The sequence below is a fragment of the Perognathus longimembris genome, chromosome 26, assembly GCF_023159225.1.
Source record: "Perognathus longimembris pacificus isolate PPM17 chromosome 26, ASM2315922v1, whole genome shotgun sequence".
NCBI lineage: Eukaryota > Metazoa > Chordata > Mammalia > Rodentia > Heteromyidae > Perognathus > Perognathus longimembris.
The window spans coordinates 5,564,308-5,592,152 of NC_063186.1; the positions used below are offsets into that span (position 1 = coordinate 5,564,308).

The window sequence follows — 27,845 nt, forward strand, 5'->3', positions numbered from 1 at the left end:
GTGAACGCCGCCCTCGTCCGTGCTTCGACCTGGAGGGGGCTTCGGGGTCATCCCCGGCCCGAGGCCTTCGCCTAACGGATGACGCTAACCCGGAGATGGACGACAATGGGCCCAACGCCCACTGCCACCCGCACCTCACGCAGGGACCCCATGCCTCGGGTGAGAAGAAAGGTTCAACGACTTGGGTGTTTACTTTCTTTTTTTTTTAAACCGGGATCCCAGGGGGTATTTTGAGGGGGTTCAGATGCTGGTGTACCAGCGCTACGCTCCCCTCCCCCCTTCCCCCACGTTGGTCTAGGCAAAAGCGCTGGAAGTTAGTTAGGGGTCCCCCACCTGCCCCACCTCCTGGTGCCTACCATGGCCCCCAAAGGCTCCATCCAACCTCTTTTCAGGCCTTCGGGGATGTTAGGGGTTGGCACTGTACTGTTTGTTGGGTTTCCTCCCAAGGAGGACTTCCTGGTGGCTACTGGAACTCAGTTTATTTTATTTTATTTATTTATCTTTATTTTTATTTTTTTTTTGGCCAGTCCTGAGGCTTAGACGCAGGGCCCTGAGCACTGTCCCTGGCTTCTTCTTGCTCAAGGCTAGCACTCTGCCACTTGAGCCACAGCGCCACTTCTGGCCATTTTCTGTATATGTGGTGCTGGGGAATTGAACCCAGGGCCTCTTGTATACGAGGCAAGCACTCTTGCCACTAGGCCATATCCCCAGCCCTGGAACTCAGTTTATTATGTGGAAAAATATCCCAGAGCTCTGGGCATTGGGTGGCTCAGGTCTGTAATCCTCCCTTTCCTTGGGGAGGGTGAGATCTGAGGATCACGGCAGAGGCTATGAGATGCTTATCTCCAATTAACTACAAACAACAACAACAACAAAGCCTGAAAGGGAGCTGTGGCTCCAGTGCACTGAGTTCAAGACCCGTTACCAGCACCAAAAAAAAAAAAAAAAAGAAGAAGACTTAAAAGACTGTAAGTTTCGGGGTTGGAGGTGGCATGGGGCGTGGGAGGGGAGTGACATCACATATCCCTTGGGACTCTCTAGGTAGTGACTGAAGATGGACCCACTTACCAAGATTCAGCCACCCTCTGACTTCCATCCAGCCAAGAACATCACCATTTGCACCAAGCACCCTTTGTTGAGCACTTTGTTGGGCGCGCTGTTCTGGCTCTTGTGGGGAGGGGGATTTCGAAGAGGGATAAAAGGCAAAAGTCCCTCGTCCTTGTACAGCTTCTAATCTAATTTGGGAGCTGAAAAGTCACACACATGAAGCAGCCTAAGATGGGTAGCAAGCAGTACTTGAGTAAGTGCAAACTGGCATGGCTTTTTCCCAAACGTCTTGAGTGTTGAGGGGCTGAATGGCTGGCCACCCCGGAGTGGACGTAGTTAATAGGAAAGGCCTGGGGCTAGTTGGGTATGGCCTGTCGTGCTTGGAGCCATGGCGTGAGCCTGCATAGGGCTTCGGACCTCACCCCTTACCCCTCACTGCATGTGCATGTGGGTGATTCCTGGGCAGAGAAGGGCTATAGTAGCCCTGGGGCATTCTCTGAGCTGGCTTGTGCTGCTGTCCTTGTGCTGTGGTGTGCAGGGGCTTCAGGGAGGGAGACTTGTGCACCTGCTGCTAGAATTCTTATTTTCTTAAACCAGTCCTGGGGCTAGAACTCAGGGTCTGGGAGCTGTCTCTGAGTGTGTGTGTGTGTGTGTGTGTGTGCAAGGCTAGCACTCTACCCCTTGAGCCACAGCTCCACATCTGGCATTTTGTTTTTTTGGCTTTTAACTGAGATAAGAGTCTCTCTCACTGACTTTCCTACCCAGACTGGCTTTGAACTTTGAACCGCAGAGCTCAGCCTCCTGAGTAGCCAGGATTACAGGCGTGAGCCACTAGTGCCCAGTTCACTTCTGTTTCTTTATGGCTCCTTTCAGAGAGCATCTAAACTTCCCTAAGCAGGAAGGGCCCTTGGTGTGTGTGTGTGGGGGGGAAATGGGGAGGGCTGTAAAATGTTTGAGGCAGAACAGATCTCCTAGGCTGGGAAGGTGGCTTAGTGGTAGAGTGCTTGCCTAGCATGCATGAAGCCCTGGGTTCCATTCCTCAGTATCACATAAACAGACAAAGCTGGAAGTGGTGCTACATGGCTCAAGTAGTAGAGTGCTAGCCTTGAGCGAAAGAAGCTCAGGGACAGTGCCCAGGCCTTGAGTTTGAGTTCAAGCCCCAGGACTGGCAAAAACAAAACAAAATATATATCCTAGACAGGTGTGGTTGTACATACTTATAATCCTAGCTAGCACTTGAGAGGCTGAAGCAGGAAGACAACAAGTTCAAGGCCAGCCTGGGCTACATAATAAGAGCCTGTCTCCTCACGAAAATAAAAAGAGCTAGTCATGGCGGCTCATACTTGTAATCCCAGCTACTCAAGACAGAGTATAAGTGGACTTAAATGGAAAATATGTCTAGAAGCAGTAGCTAAAATGGGGCCTAGCCTAGTGGCAAGAGTGCTTGCCTCGTATAACGTGAGGCCCTGGTTTCGATTCCCCAGCACCACATATACAGAAAATGGCCAGAAGGGGCGCTGTGGCTCACGTGGCAGAGTGCTAGCCTTGAGCAAAAAGGAAACCAGGGACAGTGCTCAGGCCCTGAGTCCAAGGCCCAGGACTGGCCAAAAAAATAAATTAAAACTAAATAAATAGGGGCTGGGGATATGGCCTAGTGGCAAGAGTGCCTGCCTCGGATACACGAGGCCCTAGGTTCGATTCCCCAGCACCACATATACAGAAAACGGCCAGAAGCGGCGCTGTGGCTCAAGTGGCAGAGTGCTAGCCTTGAGCTGGAAGAAGCCAGGGACAGTGCTCAGACCCTGAGTCCAAGGCCCAGGACTGGCAAAAAAAAAAAAAAAAAAAAAAAAAAAAAAAAAAACTAAATAAATAAAATAAAATGGGGCCTAGGATGAGAGCATGGGTTTTGCTTTGCATTTTAAGTCTTTATTTTTATGTTGGCAGTCATGGAGCTCGAACTGGGTGCTGTCCTTGAGCTCTTTTTGCTCAAGGCTAGTGCTCTATCATTTTGAGCCACGGCACCATTTCAGTTTTTCTGGTTTGGAGACAAGAGTCCCATGGACTTCCCTGCCTGGGCTGGCTTTGAACTGCGATCCTCAGATCTCAGCCTCCTGAGTAGCTAGGATGACAGGCATGAGCCACCAGCTCCCAGTTTCATTTTACTCTTTTTGGGGTCTGGGGTGGGAGACGACAAAAGCATCCTGTAGAGCAGGAAGTGCTCACACTTAGTGGCCAGTGTCTTGAGGTGTTTCAGAGGGATGGGAAAAGATTGGATTGCATGTCAGTGTTTTCTGTTCTCCTTTCACATGGACTCCTCCCCTTTGTTTGGTGATGGCTGCTAAAAATGTCATTGTTCTCTTCTCTTCAGCTAGAATGGGTACTAGGAAAAAGGTTCACACGTTTGTCCGTGTCAAACCCACTGATGACTTTGCTCACGAAATGATCAAATATGGAGATGACAACAAAGTAAGTGGAGTGTGTTTGCTTTCATTGGCCTGGGCCTCTCTTTCTCTGTTGAGTGGTAATCCTGTTTGACTGTTCAAGGACCCAGACAGAATTGGGAGAAGTTCAGAGGGACTCTGGTCCATCAAATTCAAAACATGCGGCTCTCATTTTTAATTGCACTGTTCCTGAGCCTTTGTGCTCAAGGCTAGTGGCTCTACCACTTGAGCTACAGCTCTACTTCTGGCTTTTTTTTTTTTTTTTTTGGTAGTTAATTGGAGATAAGAATCTTACAGACTTTCCTGCCTGGGCTGGCTTTGAACCATAATCCTCAGATCTCAGCTCTGCTTTTTCAATCAAAACTGATGTTTACAACTTGAGTCATACCTCCACTTCAGCTTTTTGGTAGTTAGTTAGATAATGGTCTCTCGGATTTGCCTGCCCAGGCCCTGATCTGTGTTTGTCAGATTTTAGCTTCCTTAGTAACTAGGATTATAGACTTAAGCTGGTATCTAACAGGTATTAGTGATTTTTTTTTTAAGCATCAGTTTGCTGAAGATACCTCTCTCTCTCACACACACACACACCTCTCCCTTTCCCCTTTTTCTCTACTGTTCCCTTCGCTCTTTTTCTTATTAGTTTTTTTTTTTTTTCAAGTCCTGGGCCTTGACCTCACAGGGGCCTGGGCACTGTCCCTGAGCTTCTTTTGCTCAAGGCTAGCACTCTACCCCTTGAGCCACAGTACCACTTCCAGCTTTTTCTGTGTAAGTGGCACTGAGGAGTTGAACCCAGGGCTTCACACATGCTAGGCAAGCTCTCTACCACTAAGTCATTCCCAGCACTTTTTTCTTATTTTTGAGACAGGTCTTGCAATGTAGCCTAGGCTGATTTCAAACTCAAGATCCTCCTGCCTCAGCTTCAGTAATGCTGGGATTGTAGTCTTGTATCACTACACCCGGCCTCTCTCTCTCTCTCTCTTTTTTGCTAGAGCATTGATATTCACTTTAAAAAAGACATTCGAAGAGGAGTGGTCAACAACCAGCAGACAGATTGGTCATTCAAGCTGGATGGAGTTCTCCATGATGCCTCCCAGGACTTGGTTTACGAGACAGTTGCAAGGGATGTGATTTCTCAGGCCTTTGATGGCTATAACGGTAAGCCATTAATTAACTACAGCTTTCTCTTAAGAACTTGAGAAGCCTTCCTTCCACGTTCCTGGAGGAAGAGTCATAAGTATCTGTTTTTTTTTTTGTTATTGGTCATCATGGGGCTTGAACTCAGGGCCCGGGCACTGTTCCTGAGCTTCTTTTTGCTCAAGCCTTACTCTCTACCACTTGAGCCACAGCGCAATTTCTGGCCTTTTCTATTTATTTGGTACTGAGGAATCGAACCCGGGGCTTTATGCACGCGAGGCCAGCACTCTACCACTGAGCCACCTTCCCAGCCCTCTGTGGTGGAATTCTTTTTTTTTTTGGCCAGTCCTGGGGCTTGAACTCAGGGCCCGGGCACTGTTCCTGAGCTTCTTTTTGCTCAAGCCTTACTCTCTACCACTCGAGCCACAGCGCCATTTCTGGCCTTTTCTATTTATTTGGTACTGAGGAATCAAACCCGGGGCTTTATGCGTGCGCGGCCAGCACTCTACCACTGAGCCACCTCCCCAGCCCTCTGTGGTGGAATTCTTGCGGATGTCATTTACCTTCACACCGGTGGCTCCTGGCTGGCAGCAGGCATGCATGCTGGGGGATGGGAGGACTGGCCCTTGGAGCTTTTATCCTGGATGTCACTGTGAGGCGTGCTTTGAAATGTCGGCAGGCACCATCATGTGTTACGGGCAGACGGGAGCTGGGAAGACTTACACCATGATGGGGATCACGGAGAACTTCAGGCACCGTGGGATCCTCCCCCGTGCCCTGCAGCAGGTAGAGAGCGAGCCCACGGGTGGGATACCACCCGGGGTGGGGGTGGGGCTTCCTCTCTGCCATAGGCGCTGCTGACCTGAGAGGTGGGGGGAGGGGGGAGTCCAGCTCTCATAGAACGGCAGCCAGTACTGGTACCAGATATGGACCACCCGTGGTTGCGGATTGCCTTGGAGACAGAGGTCTCAGGAAACAGGAATTTGGGCTGGGTGCCGAGGCGGTCACATCTGTCACCCTAGCTACCCAGGAGGCTGAGATCTGAGGATCATGGTTTGAAGCCAGCCCAGGCAGGAAAGTCCGTGAGACTCCTCTCTCCAATTAATCTGAGAAAAAGCTGGAAGTGATGCCCTGGCTCGAGTGGTGGTAGAGCGCTAGCCTCGAGGGACAGGAACTCAGGGACAGTGCCCAGGGCCACAGTTCAAGCCCTAGCACTGGCAAAAAAGAAAAAAAAAAACAAAAAAGGAGAAAAGAAATCAGACCAAAACAGAAAAGAAATAGCCAGAAGTTATTTCGGCTTTTCCTGTGTATGTGGTGCTGAGGAATCGAACCCAGGGCTTCATGCGTGCTAGGCAAGCACTCTACCCCTAAGCCACCTTCCCAGCCCCCCTCTCACTTTCGTGAATGTTCTCTCCTGACATGAGTTGGGAGCTGTGCAATCTCCCATCCAGGTCTTTAAGATGATTGAAGAACGCCCCTCACATGCCATCACCGTGCGTATTTCCTACTTGGAAATCTACAATGAGAACCTGTTTGATCTCCTGTGCACCCTTCCCTACGTCGGCCCCTCGGTCACACCCATGTCTGTGGTGGAAAACCCTCAAGGAGTCTTCATCAAGGGCTTGTCAGTCCACCTCACCAGTCAAGAGGAGGATGCGTTCAATCTCCTCTTTGAGGTGAGAGGATCAGGTCAAAGGGCCCTTTCCCTCCCTTCTTCCCTCTTCTCTTGCTTTCTCTCCAGTATCTTCCTCTCTTCCTTCCCCTCTCCTTTCCTCTTTTCTCCCTAGGTTGGTTGATTTGTTTGCTCTGAACTGTTTTTAGACTTTCTATTTAAGATGTTCAGATCACAGTTGGCTGTTGGTAATTCAACATCATGGTAACTGCAGAGAAGTGCTTTCTTGCAGCTTAGAAGCTAATGTAATACGTGTTCACTGTGAAAATAAATAAGAGCCAGGGCCAGTGGCTCACACCTGGCATCCTAGCTACTCAAGAGGCTGAGATCTAAGGATCATGATTTGAAGCTAGCCTGGGTGGGAAAGTCTATGAGATTCTTAAGTCTAATAAGCCACCAAAAACCCAGAAGTGCAGGGTGTGGCTCAAGCAGAAAACAAAAACAAAAAACCACCAGCTTTCAGTGGAAAAAGCTAAGTGATAGCATCTAGGCCCTGAATTCAAGCCCTAGTACTGGTGCTGTCTCTGTCTATCACACAACACGTGTGAGCACGCACGCACACACGCACACACTATATTGTTCAAGTTATTAAAAACCTATCAGCATTTTCTTGACCACCTAATAGTTGGACGTGCAACTTGATACCAGTTCAATGTTCACAAACATATTATGGCTCTTGATTGTAATTGTCACCCTGCTTATTGGAAAGCTATACCAATGTGCACACCCCGAGCAGCAGGGGGACCCATAGGTCTAGAATCCAATCTCTTATCTTCTTCTGTATTAGTTTACAAGAGGTTTGCCTGAAAGGCCCATGCAGTTGCAATGATAGATTACTCGTGGTGCAATTCCGAGTTGACTCAAATGCTTTCCAAAAACGTTACATTTATTTCCCTTCCCCTTCAGGGAGAGACCAACAGGATTCTAGCCTCCCACACGATGAACAAAAACTCATCCAGGTCACACAGTATTTTCACCATCTACATGGAGGTAAGTGCCAAGCCGTTGGATTGGCCCAGGGAGGAGTGACTGCCATGGGCACTGCCCAATCAGAGGCTTCTCCTGTCACAGACTAACTCTTCATGTGGATGTTTTGTAGGCCCATTCCCGGACCTTGTCAGATGAAAAGTTTATCACTTCCAAAATTAACTTGGTGGATCTGGCAGGCTCAGAGAGGCTGGGGAAAACAGGGGTAAGTGAGAGAAGCTGAAGGTTCCCTCTCAACAAGGCAGGGAACCCCGTCTCTGGTAGGCGGAGTGCCTGTACATATAGCATGCTCCTCACCCCAATTTTGAGAGCACAGACCTGAGCCAAGTCAAGTGGGACAGGAGAAATAAGGGTTAGCAGAAGTGAAGGCAAGGATCTCATAGACTTTCCCGCCAGGTTGGCTTTGAACCACGATCCTCAGCTCTCAGCCTCCCGAGTATAATTACAGATGTGAGCCACTGGCACTCTGCTAGACTGAGTCTTTTGAGGATTCCTATAAATATTCACATTAAGTGTTCAAAGTCACAGGGGCATGTCCATGAACGTTAGTTTTCTCCTTATCCGTCCCAAATGGAATATAATTGCAACATTGGGAATGGAGGGGAAGGTTCCAGCAGTTGTTTTTTTTTTTCCTTAGGCCAGTCCTAGAGCTTGAACTCGGGGCCTAGATGCTGTCCCTGAGCTGATTTTTGCTCAAGGCTAGCACTGTACCACTTGGGCCACAGCTGGCCTTTTCTGTTTATGTGGTGCTCAGGAATCGAACCCAGGGCTTCATGCACGCTAGCCAAGCACTCTACCACCAGGCCACCTTCCCAGCCCTCCTGCAGCTTTGTAGCTTCACCCCCCACAGCCCCCAAGCCAGGATGGAGGGCAACCTTTCCAGCCCACCCAAAAGTACAACGGATGTCTGGTTTGCAGTCTGATGGCCGAGTCCAGAAGGAAGCCACCTACATCAACAAGTCTCTGTCGTTCCTGGAGCAGGCCATCATTGCCCTTGGGGACCAGAAGCGAGACCACATCCCTTTCCGCCAGTGCAAGCTCACCCATGCCCTGAAGGACTCATTAGGTAAGGGTGTGGCTGGCGACCAAGGAGGAAGGCCTAGCACCCCTGCCCCCCCAGAGTCAGAGATTCCTTCCTCTTGGGGGGGTGGGGGGGGTGGGAGGGCTTAACTTACCCATAGCTCTTTCACAATAGCATCAGACACACCCGGAAAAGGCAGAATTAAGTCCCCTTCTTGTGCCCATGCTGTTTGCTCCTCAGAAACTTCACTCAGGTACCGATGTCTGCTATAAATATCCTTTCCTGGTCGCCTTGTCCCTACACAGCTGGCAGAGTCCTTCCTGGCCTCGAAGAGTCAGGGGCAGGGCCTCTCCCACCGTCTCTTCCCTTCTTCCTCCCGCCGTTTCCGGGACGAGGAAGCGGAGGCCGAGGGGCTTCCAGCTCACTGGTTTCTGATGGCTCGCTGCAAGGCTATCACGAGCTGTGTCCTGGCTCCCAGCCCCTCTCCCAGCCTCACCTTCCCCCGTGCTGTCTCTTCCTCCACAGTTCTCTTCTGCTCCTTAGGTACATCTGCCAGCTTCTCTCCCTCCCTCTTTCCTCCCCTTGCCTCTCCGTTTCACATAGGCTTAGGCTGCTCTCTGACTCAGTTTGAGCTTCTGAAACAAAACACCACAGACTGGTGGCTTTAAACAACAGACCAACATTTATTTCTCAGTTTGGAGCTGGGAAGTCCAAGATCAAGGTGCCAGCAGATAATGTGGTTCTTGGTGAGGGCCTTTTTTTTTCTGCCTTGCAGATGGCTGCCATCTGGCTATAGCCACACATGGAAAGAGACAAGGCTCTGGTCTCTGTTTTCTGTGTGTGTGTGTGTGTTCCTGGGATTGAACTCAGGGCCTACGCACCCTCTTTCTCTCCTTCCTCCTCCTCTCTCCTCCCTTTCCCTCCCCTCCCCTCTCTTCTTTTTTTGTCAGTTGTGGGCTTGAACCCTGAGCTCCTTTTGCTCAAGGCTAGTGCTCTACCATATGCACGACACTTCCAGATTTTTCTATGATTAACTGGAGATAAGAGTCTCATGGACTTTCCTGCCTAGGCTGGCTTTGAACTGCAATTCTCAGATCACACCCTCCTAAGTAGCTAAAGATTAAAGGCAGGAGCCACCAGCACGTGGTCTCTCTCTCTCTCTCTCTCTCTCTCTCTCAAATAAGGTCAGTAATTCCATCAGAATAACTCCACTCTCAGGCTCACCTAAACTTAATCCACCCCCCCCCAGCCCCACCACTAAATACTATCCCATTGAGTATTTGAAGGTGGGCTTCAACATTTGAATTTTGTGGGAATATAAACATGTAGTCCGTAACGGAGCCTCACCAGCCCCGAGGGAGTCTGTTCAGCCCCAAACCGCCATGTCTTTGCTTCCTCACAGGGGGAAACTGCAACTTGGTTCTAGTGACAAACATCTATGGAGAGGCTGCCCAGTTAGAAGAAACGGTCAGTACAGACCAGGCTGCGCCACTCACTCCTTCATGGGTACCAGACTCAGCTGGTGCCACACCCCATGCTAACTGTGTGTGTGTGTGTGTGTGTGTGTGTGTGTGTGTGTGTGTGTGTGTGTGTGTCTGTGTCTGTTACTAGGGATTGAATTTAGGTCATCACACTCGCCAGGCCAAGCACTATACCACGCGAGCTATGTCCCCAGCCATTTTGCTTTTCAAATGTGCACGCTGTAAGGCAATCCCCAGCTATCTTGAGAATATACTTAGGTAGGCAAAGCCCTTCATTACCAAGGATGCGGGTGGCGCGAGATCTGTCCGCGGGGCCTCCCAGCTGTGCGCGTTAGGGACAGTCCCAGCTTCTAGGGAGCGCGTTTCTGCCACGCATCCAGTGCCCCTGGGGCTTGGAGCCTGGGGCAAGCAGCTCCAGCTGACGTGAGGCAGCCTCCCCAGAGGAGAGCTTTAAAATCTCTCTGGTTCATAGCAAAGCACCGCTGCACCCCAAGAGGAATCACTGGAGACTCACCTCCACTTCCAGCTTTTTTGCTTCTTTGCTTCTTAGTTGGAGAGAGAGAGTCTTGGATTTGCCTGCCTGGGCCAGCTTCAAACAGCGATTCTCAGATGTCAGCCTCTTGAATAGCTGGGATTACACGCAGAACCCCACTGTTGCCTAGCAGTAATTTTTAAACACTGATTACATGCTGGAATCCTAAAACGATGGGTATAGTAGGTTAATGTGTTTTGGTGGGGGTATTGAAAAAAATACTTTTTTTTTTTTCTGGTCATGGGGCTTGAACTCAGGGCCTGGGAGCTGTCACTTAGAGGCACAGCCTTACTTCTTGTTTTCTAGTGGTTAATTGGAGATAAGAGTCTCACAGACTTTCCTGCCTGGGCTGGCTTCGCACTGTGATCCTCAGATCTCAGTCTCTTGAGTAGCTAGGATGACAGGCGTGAGCCACGAACACCCAGCTACACCTACGGTTTTATTGACTGACATAGTCAACTTTGTGCCAGAGCTAGGACCACAATCCTCCCAATCTCTGCCTCTTGAGTAGCTCAGAATTACAGGCACGAATCCCTATGCCTGGCTTCGAAAAGCCTAATGGTTTGGGGTCTTACTTGATTTGGAAGTCATCGGACATCTGCCTTGTCTCTTTTCTAGCTGTCTTCGCTGCGGTTTGCCAACAGGATGAAGCTGGTGACGACTGAGCCTTCCATCAATGAGAAATACGATGCTGAGGTGCTAAGAGGCTGTGGGCAAGCCATCCACGGGGGAAGGGAGAGGGAGATGTGTATGGATTTGCTGCCACGTGGGAATATTTAGGAGACTTGTGTGGCTTCCTTCCTGCCTCTGCCAAAGACACAGGGCCCTGGGTCAGTCTCCTTCTCCCCTGGCACAGAGCAGGTCTTGAGCATCCCTGGAGATCCTTCCAGACTGCCACAGAGCTAACAAGGGAGAGCCCACCCAGTTCACACCAAGTGTGTGGCTCCAGAAATTCCGGGTCCCCTGGGCTTCTCCGTGAGATTTCCTCAACAGCTTTAGGGAGTGTGGATAACCCCTCAGAAGCTGCCTGGCTGTCAGTGCAGAATAGAACAAGATCACTGGCCCGAGGGATCCAGTCCTATAAATGGAGCTGAGAAATAAGAGGCAAAGTTCAGCATTTCCATTAACCAGGGGAAATGGGAATTCAAACATTACACCCTCAGACTAGCAAAATAACTGGACTTTGGTCTCTGGCAAATGTTACATGATGAAGGCAGAGAAGGTGGAAAAACAGAGCTCGGTTATTTCTGGCCAGAGTATAATTAACGTAAGTATTTGGGGAGGAATTTTGGCAACATCTAATAAAGTAAAAGCACATTTGCTGATCATTTGGGGCTCGGGGGAGGGAAGGTAGCTAGTGCTCTACCACTCTGAGCCACAGTGCCATTTCCAGCTTTTTTGGTAGTTTATTGGAGATAAAAGAGTCTCGTAGACATAAGCCAGCAGGGGAGCCATGGCTCAAAGTGGTAGATGACCAGCCAGAAGTCAAAAGGCCTGAGCAGGAGCATGAGGTCCTGAGTTCACCCGCAGTACCAACACAAAAACAAATCACCACCGGCATAGTCATTACGAGAAGCCGCTCGCTTGATCTCAGGGTGGAAATTAGAGGCTCGTGGCCCCTCGGAGCAGACAGTCCATTTTTTTTCCACCCGGATTACACTGAACAGAATCACCCCTCTAGGGCCCCCCCGCCCCAATGGCTCAGCAAGGTTTTCCCTGTAGGGAAACCTGGTTCATTTTCTACCTAGGGACGAGAACCGCCGGGGATGGCTACCTTTGACAACACAGAAAGTTCACACCAGAGGGAGACCTAACTTGGGGGGGGGGGGGGGGCTTCCTAAGGGGGCTGAGCCAGGATTTGGATTCTGACTAGGTACCTTAAAGCCCAGGCTTTGTGTTTAATTTGCCACACAACCACCACGGTGCCAGGGATCTACTGCCCCTTGCTACGCGAGGACACCCTCAGTAGGCCCAGGTGACCTGGCTGGGTGAGGGGCGGGCCCATGGAGCTGTGGTCAACTGCCCCCCCCATCCCAGGTGCCAGTGACTCCCCCTAGTGGCCATTTTATAATATCTAAAGGAACCCCTGCCGTTGCTCACAGGAAGTCCCTTGTGCCTTTTTTTAAATGGAAGACATGCAGGCTACCTCCACCAAATGTAAATGACCCAGCAACTCTCTTCCTCAACGAGAGTCCTTTAGCTGAGCGCCGCTGGCTCACACCTGTCATCGCAGCTACTCAGGAGGCTGAGCTTTGAGGATCAGGGTTCAAAACCAGCCTGGGCAGGAAAGTCTGCGAGACTCTTAGGTCCAATTAAGCACCTAAAGAGCCGAAAATGGCGCTGTGGTTCAGATGGTAGAGCGTTAGCCTTGAGCAAAAGAATCTCAAGGACAACACCCAGGTTCTGCGTTCAAGCCCCAGGTCTGGCCAAAAAGAAAAAAAAAGGGAGGGGGAGGAATCTTATTCACTCACCTAACCCTGACGTGTGCAGTGTGTCCCAGGCTGTTTGCACGCGTTCCTGTAGGAACAAAAGCACCGATTATGTCAGACTTTACTGTATCAATCAGCTTTCCATCAGGATAAGAGAAGAGCTGAAGGTTAAGGCAGAGCCCGTCATCCTAGCTATTCAAGAGGTTGAGATCTGAGGATCACAGTTCGAAGCCAGGCCAGGCAAGAAAGTAAAAGCTCTTGGACTATGCCTAGGACTTGAACTTGAAGTGGGTTCTGTGACCCGTGTTCCCTCTCTGCTCCAGCAAAGGCCAAGAGGCTGTTGAAGCCATCCCCCCAGCAGGGAGACCATAGCCCAGAAACTGAACATGCACCGTAGGTTACCAAGAATGGCCAGAAGGTCTGGGCACAGTGAAGAACTGAGTGCCTCGCACGGTAGCTTTTCTGATGCCCCCTCCTCTCTCTCCCTGGCATTGCATTTCCCTGGCAGCGAATGGTCAAGAACCTGGAGAAAGAGCTGGTCTTGCTCAAGCAGGAACTGGCCATCCACGACAGCCTGGTAAGGGGCTGGGGCAGGAAAAGGAGGGCAGACGGGGAGGGGGGGTTGTTAGGGCCAAGGGCAGACAGTATGATGGGTCAAGGTTATTAGAGGTAGACTAGGTTCATAGTAAGGAAGAGGCTGGAGATCTTCCCTTCTCTCCCCACCCGCACTGTCCCAGTCTAAACCCAAGCACGTGGTCTGTGTCAGGCCTCCTCCTCCGGGGCCAGATGGTGAGACAAACAGAGCCAGCATAGGCAGCCAGGGCCTGCGCCCACGCCGCCACCACTGTGACTCTCAGAGTGGCTCCGCTGTGCTCAAAAGGGGCTCGAGTTCCTTGTCACTGCTCACCTATGGCTTCCTTCCTCTCAAGGCCAACCGCACCCTGGTGACCTACGACCCCATGGATGAAATCCAGATCGCTGAGATCAACTCCCAAGTGCGGAGGTACCTGGATGGGACCCTGGACGAGATCGACGTAAGTAAGGGGGGGGGTCCCTCTGCTGGACCGCACACGCTCACTCAGCCTGGCTGGAGGGCTCCCTGTCCCGGGCACTCCCAGCACGTGTCATCCTTGGCCTGGAAACCTCATAAAGAGCCGGTGCAGCGTTACTGGGTCAAAGAGCATTCAAGCCCACCAGGGCCCCACCTGCCAAGTTGAGTGTTGCAAGGCCTTGGGGGCTGGAGGCCATTGGCCTCCGTCCCAAGGGTATGAGCGCAGCTTGGCTGCCCAGATAAGAGTCATGGCTACCCCCAGCCAAACTCTCCACTCCAGGTATTTCAGTGGCTTCACCTCTGCAATGGGGAGAGAAATCAACCTGGGATTTAAAATTTTTTATTTTATTTTTATTGTCTGTCATGGGTCTTGAACTCGAGGCCTGGGCCTGGTCTCTGAACTTTTTTTTTTTGCCAGTCCTGGGCCTTGGACTCAGGGCCTGAGCACTGTCCCTGGCTTCTTCCCGCTCAAGGCTAGCACTCTGCCACTTGAGCCACAGCGCCGCTTCTGGCTATTTTCTGTATATGTGGTGCTGGGGAATCGAACCTAGGGCCTCGTGTATCTGAGGCAGGCACTCTTGCCACTAGGCTATATCCCCAGCCCGGTCTCTGAACTTTTTGCTCAAGGCTTGTGCTCTTCCATTCTGAGCCACAGAACCACCGGTGGTGGTTTTCTGCTGGTTTATTAGAGATTAAGAGTCTCATAGACTTCCCTGCCCCGGCTGGCTTTTGAATTGTGATCCTCAGATCTCAGCCTCCTGAGTAGCGAGGATTACTAGGTATGAGCCACCAGTGCCCAGTTTAGGACTTTTGTGTGTGTGCCAGTCTTGAACTCAGGGCCTGAGTGCTGTCATTGCGCTTTTTGCTAAAGGCTAGCGCTGTACCACTTGAGCCACAGCCCCCCCAGTTCCTGCTTTCTGTTGGTTAATTGGAGATTGAAAAAAAGAAGTCTCATAGACTTTCCTATCCAGGTTGGCTGTGAACCACGATCCTCAGATCTCAGCCTTCTGAGTAGCTAGGATGACAGGCATGAGCCATCAGAGCAGTCATAGGGTATTTGCTTTTGAGAAAAGCTCGGTAGGGTTTTGTTGAGAGGCTGTTTTTGCAGATGTCTGTTCTCAAGTCACATGATCCAGTCAGCTAACATACAGTCTGGTCCCTTGGTGCCCACTTTGTAACCTGTACCTTGTTCTTTTCCCTCCAGATAATCAACCTGAGGCAGATCCAGGAGGTGTTCAACCAGTTCCGAGTGATTCTGAGGTGAGAAACTCCTTCCCCTAACAGCCCCTCCTCATTCTTTATCTTTGTGCTGGTTCTGGGACTTGAACATTGCCCCTGAACTCTATTTTTACTCAAGGCTGTCACTTGGTTTACTACTTGAGCCACAGCTCCACTTTGGGCTTTTTGTGGTTAATTGGAGATAAAGAATCTCAAGGATTTTTTCCTGCTGGGGCTGACTTCAAACCAAGATCCTCAGATCTCCTGAAGAGCTAGGATGATGGTCACGAGCCACGAGTACCAGGCTGCCATTTCCATTTCCCACGGTCTGGGCACTCGCTCGCAAGAGCCCTGCTTTCCCTCACCGTGTGAGCACGTGAGGGTCTAGATGGGAGTATCGGGTGTGGGTGTTCACTGAGTTCATTCATAGGATAGGAAGTCCATAGGTGAACCTACCCAAAGCAGGGCATCACGATTCTTCCTTGCCCCCTACTTCAGAAGGCATGTATGGTTTATTTGGGTGCAGATCTCTACCCACTGCCTGGGCAGTTCATGCTGTGGGGGGCGGGAGGGGAGAGGGAATAAAAAAACCAGTCACATGATTCTGAGGAACTATCAGAGACCCAACCCTGGCCGGAGCATGGGCGGTACAGCCCCGGTGGAATTGTCTCGGGGACAGATGCACCAGGCATGTCAGACTGGCCAGCGCAGGTTGAGGTACTGGACAAGGGATCTGTGCCTTACAGTGGGGAGACGGGGCCCTCTGTCTGCTTTGTCTTGTCTCAAGATGAGGGTGTGGCTCCAATCCCTGGAAGCCTTCCCCAAACAACAACTCTATTCTTTCTGCATTACTAGGGATTGAACTTAAGCGCGCACTTGTTAGGCAGGGGCTCTACCACTTGAGCCCTGACCCTCGCCCTTTTTTAATTTTGGTTTTTGAGGTCGGGCCTCAAATTGAGATCCTCCCTCTGCCACCCATGATCAGTATATACCACTACATTCGTCCTCCACATAACTTCTAATCCAGAACTTGGGTTTGCCCTAGTGGGTCCAGCATGGCCCAGTACAACTCTCTTTCTCTCTCTCCCCCACCTCAAAGCCAACAGGAACAGGATGTAGAGTCTGCCTTGCGCAGGAAGTACACTCTCATAGATAAGAATGACTTTGCAGCCATTTCTGCTGTCCAGAAGGTAAGCACAGTTGCTTCTTGCTAACAGTACCTTACCTCAGATTTACCTAGGATTGCCAGAGGAAAAGGTAACCGCCAAGGTGAGCATGGGGTACCTGTCCAAATACTGGAACTAGACTGGGAACAGTTCTTAAGAACCACAGGTTGGGGGCTGGGGATATAGCCTAGTGGCAAGAGTGCTTGCCTCATATACATGAGGCCCTGGGTTCAATTCCCCAGCACCACATATACAGAAAATGGCCAGAAGTGGCGCTGTGGCTCAAGCGGCAGAGTGCTAGCCTTGAGCAAAAAGAAGCCAAGGACAGTGCTCAGACCCTGAGTCCAAGCCCCAGGACTGGCCAAAAAAAAAAAAAAGAAAAAAGAAAAAAAGAACCACAGGGATGGGGTTAGGCTGGGGCTGCTCTGGACAGCCAAAGCTGGCATCTGCAGATACTGCCAGGTCTTGGTATGTAGGGCAGATGTGGCCATCTCAAGCCTTAGGCTGTATATAGTTGCATCTCGGAGGAGCCCAAACTCTGTGCGTGTGTGTGTGTGTGTGTGTGTGTGTGTGTGTGTGTGTGTGTTGGTGGTCCTGGGTTTTAAGTTTCTTTTGTTCAAGGGTACCACTTGAGCCACAAGTCTACTTTTGGCTTCTTTGGTATTTATTGGAGATAAGAATCTCATAGAGGGTCTGGGAATGTGGCTTGGTGGGAGAGTGCTGGCCTAGCACCCAGGAAGCCCTGGGTTCAATTCCTCAGCACCACATACACAGAAAAAGCTAGAAGTAGTGCTGTGGCTCAAGTGGTAGAGAGCTAGCCTTGAACAAAAGAAGCTCAGGGACAGTGCCCAGGTCCTGAGTTCAAGCCCTAGGACTGGCCAAAAAAAAAAAAAAAAAAGATCTCAGACCTTCCTGCCCAGATTGTCTTCCAACCAGGACCCTCAATTCTCAGCCTCCTGAGTAGCTAGGATTACAGGCGTGAGCCCCTGGCATCCAGCTCAGGAGCCAAAACTTTTTGTTTGCCAGTCCTGGGGCTTGAACTCAGGGCCTGAGCACTGTCTCTGGCTTCTTTTGCTCAAGGCTAGCACTCTACCACTTGAGCCATGGTGTCACTTCCGGCTTTTTCTGTGTATCTGGTATTGAGGAATCAAACCCAGGGCTTCATGCATGCTAGAAAAGCACTCTACCACTGAGCTACCTTCCCAGCCCTAGCCCGAACTTTAATGTAGCCATGACCTTCAAGCCAGCCTCTCTGTCCAGGCAGGGATTGTGGATGTTGATGGCCACTTAGTAGGTGAACCTGATGGACAAAACTTTGGACTTGGAGTTGTGCCTTACTCTTCCAAACCTGGAAAGAAAGCTAAGGCCAAGAAGGCATTCAGAGATCAGATCAGGTGAGAGATATCCCGGCTAGCTCAGCACTGGCCTCTTTGTGCAAAGTAGGAGGAGTGTTTATTGTGTCTACCCCACCCATCCCCCGTCCAGACAGTGCTAAATAAGAGTAGGCGTAGACAAGCATACAGGGGTTTCAGTGTTAATGTTTAGGTTTACCTGCTCTCTGCTCCCCACACCCTTAAGATCATCTTGGGCAAAGGGTAGGGGGCATGAGTACCAATCTGCATTTATTTGGTTTTGCAGCCCTAAAATGGGAATCATAACAGCATCAAAGTCACAGCAGTATTATGAGGATAAGTGGAAGTAGTTCTTGCGGTGGGCTACAGTGGACAATAGGAAAGTGCCACACGGAGGGGCCCGCGTCAGGTAACGGAGGAAGACCTAGCTCCTCCTGCCTCTTCAAGAGGGCAGTCACACCCTAGCCCTTTCTCGTCTGTTCTGGGAATGGTGACACAGGCCTATACTCCAAACTCTGGGGAGGAAGCTGAAGCAAGAAGATACTGCATCACAGGCCAGTCTGAGAAGAGATATGAGAGAGAGAGAGAGAGAGAAAAATAGAGAGAAGGAGGAGGAGGAGGAGGGGGAGGAGGGGATGGGGGAAGGGGGAAAAAGAAGAGGGTGAAAGAAGTAGAAAAGGAGGAAGGGAGGGAAGAAGGAAGGAAGCAAAGGAAAGAGGTAAAAAAGAGGGAAGAGAGAGGAGGAAATGGTGGCAAGAGCCACGGGCCCTCTTGTCAGTCTAGTCCTGTTCAGGCGGGCCACGGCTGAAGGGAATACACACCAGTATGGAGAGGATGGCTGACTACTTTTCTGAGGGTTGGTGTGGGTACTGTTGCTGATCAGGGGAGCTTGGACTCAACTAGAGTCTCAGGACAGATGGGTCCTAGTTTACCATTGGTTCTCAGACAGATCCTCCCCTTCCTGTGCCTTCCTCAGTCCCATTGGCTCAGCCCACCCAGACACTTTCAAGTCTCTTTGTAGGTATGTCCCACTGAGATAGTTTGGGGAAGTTTAGTTCTGAGGAAGAGAAAAAGAGGCTCTCCTTCTCTTCCTTGTCTAGCCCTGAGGATAAGGATGAGAGTTAGGATCTGGTACTTCCAGAAAATATGCCCTGGGCTCAACCCCAACACCAAGTAACCAACCAACCAAATGAAAAGATAGAGCTCAATGGAGTGGGCCTGAGGTATGGGAAGGGCTGTGCTTCATCATTTGCCTTTAGCTGAATGATCTCTCTTGACTGGGTCCTGAGGGCATTCCTGCCTCCTGCCAGCTCCTCAGCCAGAAAGGAAGGTGCCAGCAGCCCAGTGAGTGGCAAAGACTTAGACGTGAGTTCCACCTCCAAGACCCAGCTGATCCCGTCTTCCAAAGACGGAGATGCCAAAGACATGCTTTCCCGGGATCGCGAAACGTCCAGCATCGAGCCCACCGACTCTCCTAAGGAAGAATCACGCCCACCCAGGTAACCTTAAAGAGAGCCCTTCTTCCATCCACACCAGAATACGGCCCTCATTATATGTTTAGTAGAGAGTGCCTGCAGATAGATAGAAGAAATAGGGCCAATGGGCTAGACAACAGCAAGACTAATAGCAAAAAAAAGAAAGAAGAAGAAGGAAGCTGATAATTTGTACATATACAAAATGATGCAACCTCGGGAACCATCCAGCCTCCAATGAAACATGCGATCATTTCATATCCCCTCCTCAGCAATTTTTTTTTTTTGCCAGTCCTGGGCTTGAACTCAGGGCCTGAGCACTGCCCCTGGCTGCTCCTTTTTGCTCAAGGCTTGCACTCTGCCACTTGAGCCAAGTGCCACTTCTGGCTTTTTCTATATATGTGGTGCTGAGGAATGGAACCCAGGGCTTCGTGCATGCTAGGCAAGCACTCTACCGCTAGCAGCCATGTTCCCCAGTCCTGCAATTATTATTATTATTTTTTTTTTGGCCAGTCCTGGGCCTTGGACTCAGGGCCTGAGCACTGTCCCTGGCTTCCTTTTGCTCAAGGCTAGCACTCTGCCACTTGAGCCACAGCGCCACTTCTGGCCGCTTTCTGTATATGTGGTGCTGGGGAATCGAACCCAGGGCCTCATGTATACTAGGCAAGCTCTCTTGCCACTAGGCCATATCTCCAGCCCCCATGCAATTATTTTTTTAATGATGCTTTTTTTGGGGGTGTATGGGGAAGACATGAATTCAGGGCCTTGCACTCTCCATTCAAGGCTGGTACACTACCACTTGAGCTATATCTCCATTTCTGGCCTTTTAGTGGTTAATTGGATATAAGATTCTCACAGACTTTTCCTTTGAACTATGATCCTCAGATCTTAGTCTCTTGAGTGGCTAGGATTGTAGGCATCAGCCACCGGTACCTGGCAATTATGCGTCTTTTGCATAATACACTCAAAAGGTACAACATTCTCTATAGTGAAATTTCTTCTTTTTCCTCTACTCACTTCCCTGGTGGGTCATCAAATGCATTTTTAGGCAATATGAAAGAGGAGATGACGATTATAGAAAAAGACATTGGTTGTGACACAGGTGCTGATGGCTCATGCTTACAAAGAAAAAAAGTCTGATCAGCTGCCAGGGGCTTATGACTGTAAATCCTAGCTACTCGGGGAGGCTGAGATCTGAGGATTGTGGTTTGAAGCCAACCTGGGCAGGAAAGTCTGTGAGACTCCAATAAAATACACCCCGCCCCCCCAAATAAAGCAACCAAACTGGAAATGGAGCTGTGGATCAAGTAGTAGCGTGCTATCATTGAGGGGGGGGGAAAAAGCAGAGGGAGAGGGCCCAGGCCAGGCCCTGAGTTCAAGCCCTAGGAGTAACACACACACACACACACGCATGCACGCACGCACACACACATGCAACAAAAGTCCTAGGCACCCAGGGGTGCCTTCTGCCCACAGAAGCTCCTAGGAAGAAAAAGTACCTGGTGCCTGCAAGGTAGCTTCTCACTTCTGTCCCCTTGTTATCTCCCCCACCCCCGCACCCCTCTGTCCCTAGACCAAGTACTCCCCCCACCAAACCCGTGGCTTTTGAGGACTTTAAGAATGAAAGAGGTAGTGAGATCAACCGCATCTTCAAAGAAAACAAATCCATCTTGAATGAACGGAGGAAAAAGGCTAGCGAGATCACCCAGCACATCAATGCCATCAAGAAGGAGATCGATTCCACCAAAGAGGCTCTGGAAAAGCAGAAGTCACTACGGGAAACAGAAGGTAAATGTGAAGAGAGGGCTAGCACGGGGTTGGGGGATTGCCTTCCCCCTGCTGCACAGGGCTTAGGGCTGGTCCACCCTGAAGAGGGTAGGGGTGTACAGTCCAGTCTCTACCAGTATCATGTCTTCCCTTACTGCATTATCTCAGACCTAGGTTCTAGCCCTTCCACCTTATAAATGCTGCTATCCGTGGCCAAACTGGCCTGTGGTTTTGCACAAACATCCCCAGGAGGTGGGTAGCTGGCAGCCCCTACACAAGGTCCTTGGGGCCCCTACCCATGGCTAAACGAGGAGGACACACAAGGCAGCAAATGGATTTTTAAAAAGTACCTGCTTGAGGTCCAGCACCAGTGACTCACACCTGTAATCTTTTTTTTTTTTTTTTTTGGCCAGTCCTGGGCCTTGGACTCAGGGCCTGAGCACTGTCCCTGGCTTCCTTTTGCTCAAGGCTAGCACTCTGCCACTTGAGCCACAGCGCCCCTTCTGGCCGTTTTCTGTATATGTGGTGCTGGGGAATCGAACCCAGGGCCTCATGTATATGAGGCAGGCACTCTTGCCACTAGGCCATATCCCCAGCCCCACACCTGTAATCTTAGCTGCTCAGGAGGCTGAGATCAGATGATCATGGTTTGAAGCCAGACTGGGTAGACAGATCAGTGAGACTCTCATCTCCAATTAAGCACCAGAAAAAGCTAGAAGTAGAATTGTGGCTCAAGGGATACAGCGCCAACCTTGAGCAAAAATGCCAAGCAGGAACCTGAGACCCTGAGTTCAAGCCACAGGACAACACAAGGGAAAAAAAAAAAAAAGAAAGAAACTTGATGAGATTGGCTTAAGAAGGGAGGAAAGGGAGGAGGGAGACTGATAGCGGAGGTGACTCTGATCCAGAACACTGTATAGCCCAGTTGCTGGTGACTTCGGTTTGTAGTCAGTCCTTAGCTACTCAGGAGGCTGAGATCTGAGGATCGCGGTTCAAAGACAGCCTGGGCAGGAAAATCTGTGAGACTAATCTCCAATAAACCACTCAAAAAGCAGAAGTAGCACTGTGGCTCACGTGGTAGAGGGCTAGCCTTGAGCACAGATGCGAAGGGACAGTGCCCAGGCCCTGAGTTCAAGCCCCACAACTGACAAAAAAAAACACCAAAAAACCCCAAAAAACCAAAAATGGCAGTAAATGTTCAAATCCTGTGGGAGAGAACTGAAACGTGGATTTACATTTATTATTCTGAATAAGGAATGTTACTCAAGTAGTTTGTGATACTATCCAGTGATGGCAATTGTTGTATATAATTTGCAAGAAAAAGAAACATTTGTAGACCCAGGACACTTTAACTATCTTGGGCAGATGAGTTTTGAGATCAAAATATACACGGAACACAGATCATCTCTAACTCTCTCCTGGGCCCACCTTGCCAGACTGTCATCCTACAGGGCCCCACTAAGAATGTCCCTCCCCTCAGATAGGGTCTGGCAGCCTTGCCACACCCAGTCCGGCCCTCCAGCCTCCTTGTCATTCACATCTTAGCCAGCACTGTGCCCCGTTGGTGGGTGGAATGTCTCATCCTCTGACTCCCTCCACCCACCCTGCAGGTGAGTACGAGAGCAAGGGGCTCACCATCATCGACGAGGAGGAATTCCTGCTGATTGTAAAGCTCAAAGACCTGAAAAAGCAGTACCGCAACGAGTACCAGGAACTGCGGGACCTCAGGGCCGAGATCCAGTACTGCCAGCGCCTGGTAGACCAGTGTCGCCACCGCCTGCTCACAGGTGAGTCAGCTGGTAGCTTGGAAGGGCCCTTGATGTTGAGAGAGAGACTCAGGACCTCTAGGCTGCTCACTCTACCATCTGACCACATCTCCAGCCCAGCCTTTTGTGGTTAGCTAGAGATGGAGTCTCTTAAGACTCTTCTAGCTGGGTGCTGATGGCTCACGCCTGTAATCCTTGCCACTCAGGAGGCTGAGATCTGAGGATTGAGGTTCAAAGCCAGCTGGAGCAGGAAAATCGGTGAGACTCTCATCTCTAATCACCAGGAAACTAGAAGTAAAGCTGTGTGGTAGAGCGCTAGCCTTGAGCAAAAGAGCTCAGGGATAGTGAGCGCCCAGGTCCTGAGTTCAAGCTCCATGACCAACCAAAAAAAAAAAATTTTTTTTTTTGAAAGATCCTGGGCTGGGTTCTGGAAGTCCCCCCCCCCCCCCCCCGCCCCACCCCAGTTGCTTGCTGGCACAGATGGGGTTGAGCAGGAGCTTGGGGTGTGTAGTTTCCACGGCTGTGAGGGCTGCACGCGGTGGATAAGGCTGGGGTGTGGGGGAGACGGGGAACCCCGGATCCCGGGATAGGCCCTGGGACAGCAGGGTTTTCCCATCCACCTGACTGTGGTCTCCCCGCCGGCTTGCAGAATTCGACATCTGGTACAATGAGTCTTTTGTCATCCCCGAGGACATGCAGGCGGCACTGAAGTTGGGCGGCAGCATCCGGCCAGGCATGGTGCCCGCCAACAGGGTCGTGTCCCTGGTGAGTGGCACAAAGGGCCACAAGTGTGGTTAACAACAGAGGACCCCTTGCCCAACACAGACCCTGCCCGGGGTGGACCCCGGCAGTGCCAGGCTGAAAAGGGAGAGACCATGTTGGTGTCTGGCTTCTCCTAGGGAGAAGACGACCAAGACAAGTTCAGCCAGCTACAGCAGACGGCACTGCCCGACGGGCCCGATTCCATCTCCTTCTATAACGCCAAAGCCAGGACAGATCAGAAGGTAAACTCCAAGAGGTCCCTTATTTCCAAGGAAATCTCCTTAACTAGATCAGCCGTGGAGATCCAGAGTCTCCCACAGTGACTGGACTACAGAGCGTGGGGGAGGGGCTTGCTCCAGGCTCAGCCCCACGGCTGGTGGGCGCTAAGTCCCCGATGTGTCTGTCATTCACAGGCCAGGTTAAAGCCTAAGGATCCTATGAGGCCACTGACCGTCAAGGAGGTCCTCTGTAAGAAAGCTGCTCAGCACAGGAGGCAGACAAAACAAGAACAGATGCGGCCGAGGTGGAGCTAGACACGGACCCAGCCCCAGGTGGGGCTAGAGGAAGAGGACCTCTGCTAAAGGCCAGTGGAAAGAGTGTGTGCCGTGTGGATGCACTTAGTGTAACTGCACAACTGGGCTCGTCCTGGGGCTTGAACTCCGGGCCTGGGCACTGACCCTGAGCTGCTTTTTTTTTTTTTTTTTTTGCTCCAGGTTAGCACTCTACAACTCGAGCCACAGTGCCACCTTTGGCCTTTTCTCTGCAGGTGGTACTGAGGAATCGAAGGCTGCATGCATGCTAGGCAAGCACTCTAGCTAACTAAGCCACATTCCCAGCCCTAGCTCATTCTTTAAAGCAAAAGCGGGGTACTGGTGGCTTCAGGCATGCGAGGCGAGAACTCTACCACGGTGCCACATTCCCAGCCCTTCAAAAAATAATGATTGTAGTTTATACATTATTTTATTATTTACATTATTGTTTATTGTAGTTATTATTACATTTTCAATAGTTGATATATTTGGATGTTTTTTCATTCTTGTTCTACTTTGGCAGCATTGGGGTTCGAACTCAGGGTTTTTGTTCTTACCAGGCAGGCGCTCTACCACTTAGGGCATGCCCTTGGCCTTTTTTTTGCCTATGTTATTTTGGCCAACCTGGACTTTGATCTGCCTACTTAAGCTTTCCAAGTAGCCAGCACGACAGGTGTGCATGCATCATGGTATTCAACTATTGGTTGAGATGAGGCTTTGAGTTTACGCCCCAGTTGGCCTCAAACTGTAATCCTCCCAAATTGTCACCTCTCTTGTAGGTAGAATTATAGAGGTGAGACACTGGCACCAGCTCTTTATCATTTGGACTTTATGTACTTTTTTTTTTTTTTTTTTGGCCAGTCCTGGGGCTTGAACTCAGGGCCTGAGCACTGTCCCTGGCTTCTTTTTGTTCAAGGCTAGCACTCTGCCACTTGAGCCACAGTGCCACTTCTGGCCGTTTTCTGTATATGTGGTGCTGGGGAATTGAACCCAGGGCCTCATGTATACGAGGCAAGCACTCTTGCCACTAGGCCATATCCCCAGACCACTTTATGTACTTTTTAAGGGGTAGTTGTTGACTTTATGACACTGGGTGGCAGCACCCTGGGTAGTTTTTCATCAAAACCAGAATTTTATTGCTCACAATTCTAGAGGCAAATAACAACAAAAATACTGGTCAAACTGCTTCTAGCTGTACTCTCACATGGTAGGCAGGCAGAAGGCTTTCGAGATCTCTTAGGATTTCCTGTTAATTGATCGTAGTCACTAAGGTTTTGTGGTTTTTTTTTAATTTTTTGGTCATGGGCCTTGAACTCTGGACCTGGGCGCTGTCTCTGAGCTCCCCAGCTCAAGGCTAGTGCTCTACCACTTGAGCCACAGTGCCTCTTCTGGTTTTTCTGGTGGTTCATTGGAGATAAGAGTCTCATGGGCTTTCTTGCCCGGGCTGGCTTTGAACTTTGATTCTCAGATCTCAGCCTCTTGAGTAGCTAGGTATTGCAGGCGTGAGCCACCGGCGCCTGGCTATCACTAAGGTTATGAACTCAAGACCTTATGCTTGGTAAGCAGGTCTACAACCACTTGAGACCTGCCCACAGCCCATTTTAGTTGTTTTTCGGGTAGGGTCTAGATTTTCAGGTTTGCCTAGGTCATCCTCAGACCACAATCTTCCTACTTAGTTTCTCATGTAACTCAGGCCACAGACATAATCTACTACGCTGAGTTTATTGAGATGGAGATCTTACTTTTTGTCTGGTCTGGCCTCAAGTCTCCATCCTCCTTACCTCTGCCTCCCAAGTAGCTGAGAGGTTGAGTATGAGCCACTGTGACTAGATATTATGGAAGATGGGAGGTTACTATGTTTTCCAGGTTGGCTTCAAACTGTCCATCCTCTTGCCTTCACATCCTGAGTAGCAAGGATTACAGGTGTGCACCACCGGGCTCAGCCTCTATATTCAACTTTGCACCTATTCTCTACTCTTACTTTGATCCCAGACCTAGTTTAAGATCATTTTGAAACAGCTCTACAACCTTTCTTCAGGATGCTGGCGTTGGAATGGAATGCGGTTTATCATATAACGGCTGCTCTTTAGGGGTTGGAGGCATGGCCCCGTTGGTCGAGCACTAGCCAATGAGTGGAAGCATCAGGTACAGAGTTCAAGTCCCAGGCTCGGACCAAAAAAACCCCAGAGGGGATTCTTGTTAAAACAAAGCAAAACACATACTTACAATGTTTTCAGGAAGAATGATGGCATGAATGTGAGAGAAAGTCTCTAAATCTTCATGAAGTCCACACTTCCCCATCCATCTCTGCTTTCTCTCCTTTTCGTTGTCCAGCACAGTTACTTGAAAAGCATGAGAAGCTTCCAGCAGTCACATAGAAAATATATTCTCTTCACCTGTACCTAGAAAGACAAAGACCAAGCAACTCCAGCCCGCTGTAGTGGAACTGCTAAACCACTTGGCCCTGAGGTCCAGAGCTGGTACACTGCCCAGAGAACCCGCAACGGCCGGCCGGCCTGCCAAGGGGAGCATTCTTCAAAGAACGCCCTTGTTCAGCTCCTGAAAAAAATATGCTCTTATATGGAGTAAGGATAAAACAGTTCAGACTTTTAGTGCTCATCTAAAAATTTATTTCCTATCTGAAAGGACATCTTCTCTTTGTACAAGTGTGTTAAAACTGAGTTTCCAATAGGGGAAGAAAAACAAAAGGTGAGCCCGGCCCCCTGGCAGGCTTCACCCCTCTGGGCAGCCTCTTTCCTCTCCGAGGTGGATCTATTGCAGGGAGTTGGTTTGAGGGGTGCTCCGTCTCCAGCTCCTCAGACCACACATTCCCTCGTGGAACCCTTCCTGTGTTCCTGGGCCAGGGAAGGCAGAGGGCCCTTCCTCCTCAGCAACCACGCCAGAAATCACGTCTACACAGTGACCCAGACAGGGACGAGGCAGAGCTACATCCGGGTGCCTAGGACTGACGGAGTAGCTTGTCCTTAGTTAGACACAACTTCTCCTCCACATGTGGGCTAGGTGTCACCATCAGTCCATCTGTCAGTCCCCTTTCCTTACCCTCTGGGTTTCAGAGAGAAAACCACTACTCAAGAGTACATTCATAGCCCAAGGCCCTGTAGTCCACAAACACAAAGGATGTAAGAGGAAAGATCACACTGATGACTGGTGGTTGAGAAGGGAAGCTGAGTCTTTTTGGGGAGTGGAGGGTGGGGTTGGGGGCGGGGAGGAGGGATGCCTGTCCTGGGTCTGGGAGCTGTCCCTGAGCTTTTATGCTCAAGGCTAGCACTCTTCATCACTTGAGTCACAACTCCACTTCTGGCTTCTTGGTAGTTAAGTGGAGATAAGTCTCATAGACTTTGCTGCCCAGGCTGGCTTCTGGCTTTGGGCATATTCTGTGATGCTTTTCTGCCTGAAGTTGTTTTTTGCCAGTCTTGGGGCTTGAACTCAGGGCCTGGGCACTATCCCTGAGCTTCTTTTTGTTCAAAGCTAGCACTTTACCATTTGAGCCACAGCACCACTTCTAGCTTTTTCTGTGTATGTGGTACCGAAGTATTGAACTCAGGGCTCATGCATGTTAGGCAAGCACTCTACTGCTAAGCCACATTTCCAACCCCAGAAGAAATTTTGATTGACATCCCTGTCATGGGACTATGGTAAAAGGGGGGGGGGGGGGAAGAGGTGATCCTTCCAGATCACCTCTGGGGGTGATATCTGGCTATGGGACAACCTTCTGTGAAGCCAGATGGATGGAACTAAGTCTTCTTCCTCAGGTGGGGTTGCCAGATGGGATGGAAGCAACAGAATTTGATTGGTATAGTCCCCAAATAGGGACTGGGGGAGCAGGAGACCTTTTGCAAAAAAGGTGGAAATGTGCGGAGCACTGGTGGCCAGCTACTCAAAAGTCACGGTTCAAAGCTGGTCTGGGAAGAACTCCAATTAACCACCCAAAGAATTGGAAGTAGAGCTGTGGCTCAAGTGGTAGAGCACTAGCCTTGAGCAAAATAACTCAGGGAT

At 50.3% G+C, this 27,845-nt stretch overlaps 1 protein-coding gene and 2 long non-coding RNA genes across 9 annotated transcripts; 1 reads left to right on the forward strand and 2 right to left on the reverse strand.

Annotated features, from left to right (window-relative positions):
* The first annotated feature begins 14 nt into the window (after positions 1–14).
* On the forward strand, positions 15–26,260 carry Kif9 (kinesin family member 9). Of its 7 annotated transcripts, XM_048334408.1 has the most exons (23): positions 30–159; positions 1,228–1,300; positions 3,416–3,513; positions 4,478–4,643; positions 5,302–5,408; positions 6,074–6,298; positions 7,201–7,284; positions 7,394–7,486; positions 8,200–8,347; positions 9,705–9,769; positions 10,934–11,011; positions 13,253–13,321; positions 13,674–13,778; positions 15,000–15,055; positions 16,113–16,203; positions 17,440–17,573; positions 18,842–19,030; positions 20,577–20,791; positions 22,381–22,557; positions 23,186–23,301; positions 23,436–23,540; positions 23,712–23,849; positions 26,163–26,260. In XM_048334408.1, exons 2-22 carry the CDS (start codon positions 1,264–1,266, stop codon positions 23,829–23,831), a joined length of 2,478 nt encoding a protein of 825 aa, XP_048190365.1. In that variant the 5' UTR covers positions 30–159; positions 1,228–1,263; the 3' UTR covers positions 23,832–23,849; positions 26,163–26,260. The 7 variants fall into 7 exon arrangements, 4 of the variants coding, with proteins under 4 accessions (XP_048190364.1, XP_048190366.1, XP_048190367.1 ...); XM_048334407.1 differs by lacking the exon at positions 1,228–1,300 and having other exon boundaries at positions 15–159; XM_048334409.1 differs by lacking the exons at positions 1,228–1,300; positions 17,440–17,573; positions 22,381–22,557; ... (2 more) ...; positions 23,712–23,849; positions 26,163–26,260 and having other exon boundaries at positions 15–159; positions 20,577–20,699.
* LOC125342300 lies at positions 9,848–26,186 on the reverse strand. Its single transcript, XR_007209213.1, has 3 exons — positions 26,055–26,186; positions 12,787–12,832; positions 9,848–11,405 (listed from the first exon to the last, which is right to left on the reverse strand). It is a non-coding gene; the product is annotated as an uncharacterized LOC125342300 (long non-coding RNA).
* Positions 13,800–19,656, reverse strand: LOC125342303. Its single transcript, XR_007209215.1, has 3 exons — positions 19,646–19,656; positions 15,548–15,550; positions 13,800–13,949 (listed from the first exon to the last, which is right to left on the reverse strand). It is a non-coding gene; the product is annotated as an uncharacterized LOC125342303 (long non-coding RNA).
* Positions 26,261–27,845: the final 1,585 nt, after the last annotated feature.

Excerpts from the sequence above, each read along its gene's own strand:
- Kif9 (XM_048334407.1), top strand. The coding sequence starts at position 96 with ATGGACGACAATGGGCCCAACGCCCACTGCCACCCGCACCTCACGCAG. Across the intron at positions 8,348-9,704 it reads TGCCCTGAAGGACTCATTAG|GGGGAAACTGCAACTTGGTT; the intron begins GTAAGGGTGTGG and ends GCTTCCTCACAG. Across the intron at positions 20,792-22,380 it reads GTCACTACGGGAAACAGAAG|GTGAGTACGAGAGCAAGGGG; the intron begins GTAAATGTGAAG and ends CCCACCCTGCAG.